General features: G+C 41.1%; 1 protein-coding gene across 1 annotated transcript; it reads right to left on the bottom strand.

Annotated features, from left to right (window-relative positions):
• Window positions 1-1,007: 1,007 nt before the first annotated feature.
• LOC138671668 (uncharacterized) lies at window positions 1,008-3,025 on the bottom strand. The gene is made up of 2 exons (XM_069759838.1): window positions 2,667-3,025; window positions 1,008-1,893 (listed from the first exon to the last, which is right to left on the bottom strand). Exons 1-2 carry the CDS (start codon window positions 3,023-3,025, stop codon window positions 1,008-1,010), a joined length of 1,245 nt encoding a protein of 414 aa, XP_069615939.1.
• Between the last annotated feature and the right edge of the window lie 10,048 nt (window positions 3,026-13,073).

Raw genomic sequence — 13,073 nt, 5'->3', positions numbered from 1 at the left:
TCCTACAGGGACCACCCACACGCCCACATCTTGTTCATTAAGTAAGTAAAAAGACCCTTAAAAATCTGCCAAATCAATGTGTATAGCAGATTACAATTGTCTTTTTACTTACAGAGCCAAGAGTTCCAGTGGACCAGGGACCACAGCCACCTCGGCCATCTGCAAGGGACCACCCACACGCCCACATCTTGTTCATTAAGTAAGTAAAAAGACCCTTAAAAATCTGCCAAATCAATGTGTATAGCAGATTACAATTGTCTTTTTACATGCAGAGCCAAGAGTTCCAGTGGACCAGGGACCACAGCCACAATGTCCTCTACTGACAGCTCCCCACCAGAGCAACAGCATGTATCTGTAAGTTACCAAAATTGCAAAAAAAGGATTTTTACACTTTAAATTTCTGTTACAGTACTACATGCATTATGGAAACAGGAAACTGAAGCGGCAGAGGAGCTGTCAGAAGGGGGCGAGACGGGTGGAGAGATGCAGATAGCGGAGGAACAGAGTGTAAGTAGTGGTGAAAGTTGCTTCACACATCACAGTGCACCCAACACAAAAAATGATCTTCAGACATCACTGTACACATAAACATGTGCCTACATTAAAGATTATTTTCCTTTTTTTTTTTTTGTTTTTTTTAGGCTGCTGCCCACTATCAAGACCTATAATTTTTTTGTGGGTTTTTAGGTCTATACATTTTTTTGTTAGGTTTCATAAAAGTTTTTGTAAAAGTTTATTTCTTTAAAAAAATAAAAGTGAATTTAATCACTTAGAAAAAAAAAACAAACAAATAAATTGTTTTTTGATTTCCCAACTCTGTGTCTGTGCATTCATTTAGGTAAAACTACGATAAGCTAAGGTAAAAAAAAAACACACACGGTATAAACATATTGGTTTTATTACCAAGAAAACCACACTTTGTAGAAACTGTTTTTTTTTTTTTTGGGGGGGGGGGGGGGGGTTGTCAACACATTTCAGACACATCCATGAAACCTTAACAAAAGATGTCACACAATTTGGTCTTGCCATGGAACCTGACCTACAGGCGACAAGAAATACTCCGCAAACTGGTCCCTCATTCTTGTCACTGAACCAGCGGAGCGAACGGAGCTGCTGCGGTAATCCCACAAGGTTGTCTCCAATTCTTCATCCTCATCAACCAACACTGGTTCCTTTGAAAGTATAAAGTTGTGGAGTACCACACAGGCCTTCACCACCTCATCAACGGTTTTGGTGTGCAGTTTGATGGCAGTGAGCAGAACTCTCCACTTTGCAGTCAATAATCCAAAGGCACACTCGACCACACGTCTGGCTCGAGTGAGGCGGTAATTAAATACCCTTTTTGTTCTGGTTAAGTCTCTGCTACCATATGGTTTAAGGAGGTGTGGCGATAATTGGAAAGCCTCATCACCAACACACAGGTATGGCATGGGTGGTTCTGTTGTTCCTGGGAGTGGTCTGTCTGGCGGGAAATCGTATGCATCTCCATACAAGCAACGTCCCATCGGAGAGTTTTTGAACACTTGGGAGTCGTTGGACCGGCCATAGGCTCCGATGTCGACAGCCAGGAATCTGCAGTTGGCGTCTGCAATAGCCATTAAGACGATAGAGAAGTACTTTTTATAATTGTAGTACTGTGATCCAGATCCTGCCGGTTTTGCAATCCGTATATGTTTCCTATCAACCGCACCAACACAGTTTGGGAAATGGCAAATTTTCTCGAACAGGTCTGCGCTTGTCAGCCAGATGTTCTGTGTTGGTTGGGGGATATACTCCGGCTGCAAAGTGTCCCAGATCGCCCGACAGGTCTCTTTGACAATTCCGGAAATAGCAGAAATCCCAAGCCGGAATTGGTAGTGGAGTGACGTCAAGGATTCACCCGTAGCAAGGAAGCTGTGAAAAAAAAAAACACATGTTAAAATTGAATTGCACAGACCAACTGTATTTTTATTTTTTCAGGTTAAGTTTCAATAATAAATGGCACTGTGGAAAGTGTTGTTCTGCCGGGACACACAATACTAAATGCATTGAACAGATAACCGTTGTATGGCCAGAAACAATAATAAAAAAAAACATGCTGCAGAAAATGGTACGCAATGTGTCTGCGCAGTATTTTCTGAAGCATGTTACATTACATATGAGCAAGAACATTTAAAAAAAGCAGCAGTGTAATGGCCAGAAACAATAAAAAAAAAAAACATGCTGCAGAAAATGGTACGCAATGTGTTTGCGCAGTATTTTCTGCAGCATGTAACATTACATATGAGCAAGAACATTTAAAAAAAGCAGCAGTGTAATGGCCAGAAACAATTAAAAAAAAAAACATGCTGCAGAAAATGGTACGCAATGTGTCTGCGCAGTATTTTCTGCAGCATGTAACATTACATATGAGCAAGAACATTTTAAAAAAGCAGCAGTGTAATGGCCAGAAACAATAAAAAAAAAACATGCTGCAGAAAATGGTACGCAATGTGTCTGCGCAGTATTTTCTGCAGCATGTTACATTACATATGAGCAAGAACATTTAAAAAAAGCAGCAGTGTAATGGCCAGAAACAATAATAAAAAAAAAATATGCTGCAGAAAATGGTACGCAATGTGTCTGCGCAGTATTTTCTGCAGCATGTTACATTACATATGAGCAAGAACATTACATTAGAGTCTTACCGCAGTGTCACCAAGAGCCGCTCTGCCGGTGTGATGGCAAGCCTCATCCTTGTGTCCTGCTTCATGATGGCATCCCCAAGTAATTCCAGCAAATAGTCGAAATGATCCTTCCTCATCCGAACGTAGTTGTAGAATTTGTCTGGGTTCTGCCGCAACTCCAGATAAAGGGTTGCCTGAACGCCCCGGGTCATCCGCAGTTCATTAATCGGATGTATCCATAGTCTTCTCCGTCGGCGTTGCTGAAGAATAATCCTCTGTCTCGCTTGTTCCTCCTTCTCCCGCACTATGATATCCAGGCGATTTGTCTCGAAAATAACATCAGTTACCAAACTCGCAATCCTCCCAAGTACACCATCCATTCTTGCCACTAAACTAAAACCCTCAAAGATGGGCTGTAAATACAGTCACTATATAGTTTTCCTTATTTTCCAGTAGCCAATCACATTTGGGAGACTCCCATTTTAAAAAAACGGATCCGTCATAAAAACGGATGCAACGGATGCAACGCATACAGCATTTCGACGGAACCGTTTGTCGGATTCACGACGGATCCGTCGAAATAGTGTATGCGTTGCATCCGTTTTTCACTATTTTTGACGCATCCGTTTTTTGCACAAAACGACGCATTTTGACGTTTCCACAAAAACGCTAGTGTGAAAGTAGCCTAACCTGCAACAAATGTAAGTAAGCAATTCAAACAAATAACAGCAATTATTGACACTTTATGTCCCTGTAACGAGCTGGGATTTGATCTTTGGTTCTACGAGTAGACCTGCGTAGGTCCTGATCTAACATTTCTGCTGTTACTGTAGTGGACCCACTAGTGTGTGTACTATCTGTAGGCCTGCATTGTGTAGGTAAATTGGGCAAGAGTCTGCGTCTTCTTAGATTCACCATAGGTCTGACACATTCACCAATAGCAGAGGGTGGATTTTCTGGTTCCACTGCTGGGGTGACATTTGCTGCTTAAACCTGTTTGTGCAGAGTCTCTTCTGGTTCAGGATGGTCTGGAATCACATTTTGTTTTAGTATTTCCAGCTGGGGAAAAGTCAAGACCTGTATCACGATGGCCTGATGTACTTGAGTCCAAGACTGGGGAAAATCTCCAAGAACAGTGCGAATCTTCTTTTCCTCTGGTTCCATGGGTGGAGATGTTCCTAGGTCTGTTTCTCTGTTCCTCAATTTATCAGGGCATATTTTGAGATTGTCTCTGGACACTGCAGTTGAAGTTTCTCCTCCATCTTTGCTGATAAGGCAGACTTTTGTGTTGTCAAAGTTGGAAGGTAGAATAGTGTAAGGTTCTGCTTCCCACTGGTCATCAAATTTATGCAGTCTTCTTTTACGTTTGAGCACTTGTTCACCTGGTGACAAGGGAATTGCAGGGGCATGTTGGTTAAAGTCTCTTTCTTGCTTTTGTCTCGCTTGTGATAGACTTCTCTCTACGCACTCTTGTACTTGGCGGTACTTTTATTGTCTTTCTATATCCCAATCTGCATCGGATTAGATATTTTCTGGGGTTCGTAAAATTAAAAAAAAAATAAAATAATTCCTAAATAAAGAAAAAAAAATATTATTCCCATAAATACATTTCCTTATCTAAATTAAAAAAAAAACAATAAAAGTACACATATTTAGTATCGCCGCTTCCGTAATGACCCAACTTATAAAACTGTTCCACTAGTTAACCCCTTCAGTAAACACCGTAAGAAAAAAAAATGAGGCAAAAAACAACGCTTTATTATCATACCACCAAACAAAAAGTGGAATAACACGCGATCAAAAAGGCTGATATAAATAACCATGGTACCGATGAAAACGTCATCTTGTCCCACAAAAAACGAGCTGCCATACAGCATCATCAGCAAAAAAATAAAAAAGTTATAGTCCTCAGAATAAAGCGATGCAAAAATAATTATTTTTTCTATAAAATAGTTTTTATCGTATAAAAGCGCCAAAACATATAAAAAAGATATAAATGAGGTATCGCTGTAATCATATTGACCCGAAGAATAAAACTGCTTTATCAATTTTACCAAACGCGGAACGGTATAAACGCCTCCCCCAAAAGAAATTCATGAATAGCTGGTTTTTGCTCATTCTGCCTCACAAACATCGGAATAAAAAGCGATCAAAAAAAGTTACGTGCCCGAAAATGTTACCAATAAAAACGTCAACTCGTCCCGCAAAAAACAAGACCTCACATGACTCTGTGGACTCAAATATGGAAAAATTATAGCTCTCAAAATGTGGTAACGCCAAAAATATTTTTTGCAATAAAAGGCGTCTTTCAGTGTGTGACGGCTGCCAATCATAAAAATCCGCTAAAAAATCCGCTATAAAAGTAAATCAAACCCCGCTTCATCACACCCCCTTAGGGAAAAATTAAAAATTTAAAAAATGTATTTATTTCCATTTTCCCATTAGGGTTAGGGTTAGGGTTAGGGCTTGGGTTAGGGCTAGGGTTAAGGCTACAGTTAGGGTTGGGGCTAAAGTTAGGGTTAGGGTTTGGATTACATTTACGGTTGGGATTAGGGTTAGGGGTGTGTCTGGGTTAGAGGTGTGGTTAGGGTTACCGTTGGGATTAGGGTTAGGGGTGTGTTTGGATTAGGGTTTCAGTTATAATTGGGGGGTTTCCACTGTTTAGGCACATCAGGGGCTCTCCAAATGGGACATGGCGTCCGATCTCAATGCCAGCCAATTCTGCGTTGAAACAGTAAAACAGTGCTCCTTCCCTTCCGAGCTCTCCGGTGTCCCCAAACAGGGGTTTACCCCAACATATGGGGTATCAGCGTACTCAGGACAAATTGGACAACAACTTTTAGGGTCCAATTTCTTCTGTTACCCTTGGAAAAATACAAAACTGGGGGCTAAAAAATAATTTTTGTGGAAAAAATAATATTTTTTATTTGCACGGCTCTGCGTTATAAACTGTAGTGAAACACTTGGGGGTTCAAAGTTCTCACAACACATCTAGATACGTTCCTTGGGGGGTCTAGTTTCCAATATGGGGTCACTTGTGGGGGGTTTCTACTGTTTAGGTACATTAGGGGCTCTGCAAACGCAATGTGACGCCTGCAGACCATTCTAAGTCTGCATTCCAAATGGCGCTCCTTCCCTTTCGAGCCCTCCCATGCGCCCAAACGGTAGTTCCCCCCCACATATGGGGTATCAGAATACCCAGGACAAATTGGATCACCACTGTCCCTATAATATCACTGGAACTTCCTAACATATACAAAACACTTTCGGTCTGACATAACAGGCAGCCGAACAGATTGAAGAGATCCAGAATGTAAATTTAAAATAAGGCTTTATTTATGGACAACATATCCCGTGCCATAGTGCAGACGCACCAAAACTAGAGGTGGGAGGCAACGTAATACAATTTGCTAAAAGCATATGATGCAATATAGCAGAGAGCAATGCCACATATAAGCTCAATATGCCGCACTTTAAGCCGCCTAAGCATACATACAGTGGGTCTATTATAAATACATATCACATAAGAAAAAGAGACAATTGCAATAGCTAACTGCAGCTGACCCAGCATCCCACCTCACCCCAACGTGCGTTTCGCAAACCAGCTTCTTCTGGGGGCATCTTTGGGGTCCAATTTCTCCTGTTACCCTTGGGAAAATACAAAACTGCGGGCTAAAAAATTATTTTTTGGGGAAATTTTTTTTTTCACGGCTCTGCGTTATAAACTGTAGTGAAACACTTGGGGGCTCAAAGTTCTCACAACACATCTAGATAAGTTCCTTGGGGGGTCTAGTTTCCAATATGGGGTCACTTGTGGGGGGTTTCTACTGTTTAGGTACATTAGGGGCTCTGCAAACGCAATGTGACGCCTGCAGACCAATCCATCTAAGTCTGCATTCCAAATGATGCTCCTTCCCTTCCGAGCTCTGCCATGCGCTCAAACGGTGGTTCTCCCCCCACATACTGGGTATCAGCGTACTCAGGACAGTACTCAGTGACGTACTGCAGACCAATCCATCTAAGTCTGCATTCCAAATGATGCTCCTTCCCTTCCGAGCTCTGCCATGTGCTCAAACGGTGGTTCCCCCCCACATATTGGGTATCAGCGTACTCAGGACAGTACTCAGTGACGTACTGCAGAGCAATCCATCTAAGTCTGCATTCCAAATGATGCTCCTTCCCTTCCGAGCTCTGCCATGTGCTCAAACGGTGGTTCCCCCCCACATATCGGGTATCAGCATACTCAGGACAAATTGGAAAACAATATTTAGGGTCCAATTTCTCCTGTTACCCTTGGAAAATTACAAAACTGGTGTGTTCTGTCTCCGCCATCAAATATTGTTACCCTGATTATCTGTTTGCATAATTGCAGGTTTCTCAGTATGGATATTCATACCTTTATTTGTTTGTGATGCTTTGGCTCCCTCTAGCGGTCAGAGTTATGTTGACAGTTCAATCTTCTGTGTTTGTATTATCCATGTCTGATTCTCCTCCTCCTTTGCAATGCATTATGGTAGCTCAGCCTCCATTTCCCTCCATTATTCCTTTCACTTTCTTCAGTCTGCCTTCAAGGAAAGACGCTTCACTTCATCCCCCTTGCGATTGCATTGCCGGTATGTCTTTATGCTTCCTATAGATATTTCTGCTCCATATTAGCCTAGCCTAGCCAGTTGTACTCCCAGTTCAGTTACTTGCCTTCTAAATGTTATGCATAATGTATATCATGTGTAGTATGTATCTGTTTTATACCATGCACTGATTCTATGTATATCATTGTTCACAGTTTCACCGCATCAATATACCACTACGTTTAATAAAGCACAGACTCAACCACAGTCTCCTTATTGGACCCCGGTATAGCGGTTTACTCAGGACACATTGGACAACAACTTTTGGGGTCCAATTTCTCCTGATACCCTCGGGAAAATACAAAACTGGGGGCTAAAAAATAATTTTTGTGGGAAAAAATTTTTGTTTTATTTTTACGGCTCTGCATTATAAACTTCTGTGAAGCCCTAGGTGGGTCAAAGTGCTCACCACACATCTAGATATGTTCCTTAGGTGGTCTACTTTCCAAAATGGTGTCAGTTGTGGGGGATTTCAATGTTTAGGCACATCAGTGGCTCTCCAAATGCAACATGGCGTTTCATCACAATTCCTGTCAATTTTGCCTTGAAAAGTCAAAAGGCGCTCCTTCGCTTCTGAGCTCTGTCATGCGCCCAAACGGTGGTTCCCCCCATATATGAGGTATTATCGTACTCAGGACACATTGGACAACAACTTTTGGGGTCCAATTTCTTCTCTTACCTTTGGGAAAATATAAAATTGGGGACGAAAAGATAATTTTTGTGAAAAAATATGATTTTTTATTTTTTCGGTTCTGCATTATAAACTTCTGTGAAGCACTTGGTGGATCAAAGTGCTCACCACACCTCTAGATAAGTTCCTTAGGGGGTCTACTTTCCAAAATGGTGTCACTTGTGGGGGGTTTCAATGTTTAGGCACATCAGTGGCTCTCCAAACGTAACATGGCATCCCATCTCAATTCCAGTCAATTTTGCATTGAAAAGTCAAATGGCGCTCCTTCGCTTCTGAGCTCTGTCATGCGCCCAAACAGTGGTTTACCCCCACATATGGGGTATTGGCGTACTCAGGACAAATTGTACAACAACTTTTAGCGTCCATTTTCTCCTGTTACCCTTGGTAAAATAAAACAAATTGGAGCTGAAGTAAATTTTTTGTGAAAAAAAGTTAAATGTTAATTTTTATTTAAACATTCCAAAAATTCCTGTGAAACACCTGAAGGGTTAATAAACTTCTTGAATGTGGTTTTGAGCACCTTGAGGGGTGCAGTTTTTAGAATGGTGTCACACTTGGGTGTTTTCTATCATATAGACCCCTCAAAATGACTTCAAATGAGATGTGGTCCTTAAAAAAAAATGGTGTTGTAAAAATGAGAAATTGCTGGTCAAGTTTTAACCCTTATAACTCCCTAACAAAAAAAAAATTTGGTTCCAAAATTGTGCTGATGTAAAGTAGACATGTGGTAAATGTTACTTATTAAGTATTTTGTGTGACATATCTCTGTGATTTAATTGCATAAAAATTCAAAGTTGGAAAATTGCAAAATTTTCAAACTTTTCGCCAAATTTCCGTTTTTTTCACAAATAAACGCAGGTAATATCAAAGAAATTTTACCACTATCATGAAGTACAATATGTTACGAGAAAACAGTGTCAGTATCACTGGGATCCGTTGAAGCGTTCCATAACCTCATAAAGGGACAGTGGTCAGAATTGTAAAAATTGGCCCGGTCATTAACGTGCAAACCACCCTTGGGGGTAAAGGGGTTAATAAACCTGAAATCTAATATTTAAGAGTGTAGAATTATTATGCAACTAAATGAAAAACGTAAATGTTCCCATCTCAATTGTTTATTTTCATCTATTAAAGTGAGAATAATAACCAAACAACTCAGAATGTGCAAAAGTACATTTCTGTCATTTAAAAAAAATTAAAACAAGTCACTGACTAATATAGCCGCCCCTCTTTTCAATAACAGTCTTAAGCCTTCCATCCGCGGAGTCTGTCAGTACATTATCTTAATCTGTTGACGATCAACTTTTTGGGCAGCACCAACCACAGCTTCCCAGACACTGTTCAGAGAGGTGTACTGCACAGCTAACTAGAAGAGGGAAACTGTGCAGAGAGATACAAGGACCCAGAGTGAGGAAACTTAAAAACACATGTATGAAGGGGAAATAAGGAGAACTATAATAATAATAAATTAAACAAGAATAATCTCTCACCGACTTAACCAAGAAGAAAGGAAAGGTGCTGGTAAGGCAGACAAAAAAATACACAGCAGAAATACAAACACTGTTTGCCTAGCAGGGGAAATTTCTTCACTGAAGAGCTGGAACCCCTTAGCACTAATTTACCTTTAGATAATATATAGCAGGGGTCCCCAATGTTTCTGACCTTGAGAGCCACATTCAGCTCTGAGAGAGGGTCGGGAGCCACTTCCAGCCTTGAGAGAGGGTCGCGAGCCACATTCAGCTCCTGCCCCCCTCACAATAGTGGCAACCAAAGCCCCCATTGCAGGCATAATGGTTAACCAAAGCTTTTCCACAAAAATCACGCCAAAGCAGTATACTAAGATCCAGGGGTTCACACAATACCCCCATTCAGTATTCTCCTATAAAGCACTCCCAAGACACTGTCACATCCAGCGTACCATACTTATATCATCTCAAAACCCCTAAGACCAGTATATGTGCGGCCAGATCTGCTCTTCTGTGCAAGGCTGCTCACAAAATTCACCATTTTCAGATTTGCTCTTCATACCTGTTTGTTAGAACTGGAGCTAATTCACCAAGCTGACAGACAGCCGTGAGCCACAATTCATGGGACCGTGAGCCACATGTGGCTCCTGAGCTACAGGTTGGGGACCCCTGGTATATAGTATAGCCAGCAAAGAAGTGTGTTGAAGGGAGAATATAAATAGCCCAAACCAGAATGTGATAGGGCAACCAAATCGGGACAATGGACAACACCTGAAGAGAAGCAAACACAGAAAGGAAAAATTAAGGTAATAGGAGCCATCAGCATAAGAACAAGGAAGAAAAGGGCAATAGTTGAGTGGACAGGAGAACCCACCAAGGAACAAGATGTCACCAAATCTAATCCCCAAACCGAGTCATTACATTAGGTAAGATGAGGAAGGGGCCATATCACTACTGTTTCATCTAAAGTCCTTTACTGGTTTGACAAACAGTGGAATACCTTTATGCAATCCGTGAAGCATTGTCTTGCATGAAAAAAAAACAACATGGTTTTCTTGAAAGATGCAAACTTTGTCCTATGCCACTGCTTGAAGAAAGTGTCTTGTAAAAACTTGCAGTAGGTTTGGGAGTTGTTTCCATCTTCAAACCAAAAATGCCCAACTGGCTGATCTTTAATAATACCAGCACATACAGTCATGGCCAAAAGTTTTGAGAATGAGACAAATATTATTTTTTCCAAAGTCTACTGCTTCATTTTTTCTAATGGCAATTTGCATATACTCCTGAATGTCAGAGTGATCAGCTTAACAGCAATTACTGTACTTGCAAAGTCAATATTTGCCAAGAAAATGAACTTTAACCCCCAATACACATTTCAACATCATTGCAGTCCTGCCTTAAAAGGAGCAGCTAACATCGTTTTAGTGATTGATCCATTAACACAGGTGTGGGTGTTGATGAGGGCAGGGCTGGCGATCAATCAGTCATGATTAAGTAAGAATGACATCACTGGACACTTTAAAAGGAGGCTGGTGCTTGGTATCATTGTTTCTCTTCAGTTAACCATGGTTATCTCTAAAGAAACACGTGCAGCCATCATTGCACTGCACAAAAATGGCCTAACAGGGAAGAGTATCGCAGCTACAAAGATTGCACCTTAGTCAACAATCTATCGCATCATCAAGAACTTCAAGGAGAGAGCTTCCATTGTTGTCAAAAAGGCTCCAGGGCACCCAAGAAAGACCAGCAAGCGCCAGGACCGTATCTTAAAACTGTTTCAGCTGTGGGATCGGACTACCAGCAGTGCCGAGCTTGCTCAGGAATGGCAGCAGGCTGGTGGGAGTGCTTCTGCACGCACTGTGAGGCGGAGACTCTTTGAGCAAGGCCTGGTTTCAAGGAGGGCAGCAAAGAAGCCACTTCTCTCCAGAAAAAACATCAGGGACCGACTGATATTCTGCAAAAGGTACAGGGAGTGGACTGCTGAGGACTGGGGCAAAGTCATTTTCTCTGATGAATCCCCTTTTCGATTGTTTGGGACATCTGGAAAACAGCTTATTCGGAGAAGAAGAGGTGAGCGCTACCACCAGTCTTGTCTCATGCCAACTGTAAAGCATCCTGAAACCATTCATGTGTGGGGTTGCTTCTCAGCCAAGGGAATCGGCTCACTCACAGTCTTGCCTAAAAACACAGCCATGAATAAAGAATGGTACCAGAATGTCCTCCAAGAGCAACTTCTCCCAACCGTCCAAGAGCAGTTTGGCGCCCAACAATGCCTTTTCCAGCATGATGGAGCACCTTGCCATAAAGCAAACGTGGTAACTAAATGGCTCATGGAACAAAACATAGAGATTTTGGGTCCATGGCCTGGAAACTCCCCAGATCTTAATCCCATTGAGAACTTGTGGTCAATCATCAAGAGACGGGTGGACAAAAAAAAAAAACAAATTCTGGCAAAATGCAAGCATTGATTATGTAAGAATGGACTGCTATCAGTCAAGATTTGGTCCAGAAGTTGATTGAGAGCATGCCAGCAAGACTTGCAGAGGTCTTGAAGAAGAAGGGTCAACGCTGCAAATATTGACTTGCTGCATTAACTCATTCTAACTGTCAATATAACCTATTGGTACTCATAATATGATTGCAATTATATTTCTGTATGTGATATAAACATCAGACAAACACTAATAAAAACCAGAGGGCAGCAGATCATGTGAAAATATAATTTTGGTGTCATTCTCAAAACTTCTGGCCATGACTTTAGTGGTATCCTACCTTCACCTTGCTGGCGCCTTAGTTAAAGTGGAGGCCTGTGACCATTTCTGATCCAGCCACAGGCGTGTCCATATGGTCCGTCAAGATGCAGGCTCATCTCGTCAGTTCATAAAACCTTTGAAAAATCTGTTTTCAGATATTTATTTGCGCAGTCTCTATTTCCGTGCCTTGTTCAGTGGTGGTCAGGTTTAATTAATCTATACGTTGGCCATGTTTCTGAGCACTGAACACTTTGCACTTCGGCAGTTCTGGAATATGATAGCACTGGAGGATAATGGGTTCTTGATTGCATCACATTTGATTCTTTTTAAATCTTTTGCAGTTAATGTGATTTTTTTTCTCAACACATTTTTGTGAACGTGTTGACTATTTGCAATAAAACTTTTGATGGTTCTGTAATCACAGCACAATATTTTAGCAATTTCAAAAGGGCTGCATCTTTTTATAAGACTTTTTCAGAGCGTGTTAACCTCTTAGTGACTGAGCCAATTTTGACCTTAATGACGAAGCCAAATTTTACAATTATGACCAGTGTTATTTTATGAGGTTATAAGGCCAATGTCAGAAAAGTTCCTGAACAGTGATCCGTATTCAATGCGAGGATGCGATTTTTTCTCCAAAAATTATCTGTGTGTCATCCGTATGGCATCCATACGGCGAGATTTTCTCGACGGCTTGCAAAATGGACATAGAATGGATCCATGGGCTCAAATATTCGTGAAAACATATATATAGATATATAGATATATAGATACAGTTATATGAAAAAGATTGGGCACCCCTATTAATCTTAAGCTTAATGTTTTATAAAAATTGTTTTTTTGCAACAGCTATTTCAGTTTCATATATCTAATAACTGTTGGACACAGTA

This window comes from Ranitomeya imitator, chromosome 3 (genome assembly GCF_032444005.1).
Source record: "Ranitomeya imitator isolate aRanImi1 chromosome 3, aRanImi1.pri, whole genome shotgun sequence".
NCBI lineage: Eukaryota > Metazoa > Chordata > Amphibia > Anura > Dendrobatidae > Ranitomeya > Ranitomeya imitator.
The sequence above is the reverse complement of the archived record's forward strand: the minus strand, read 5'-3'. Positions and strand labels throughout refer to the sequence as shown.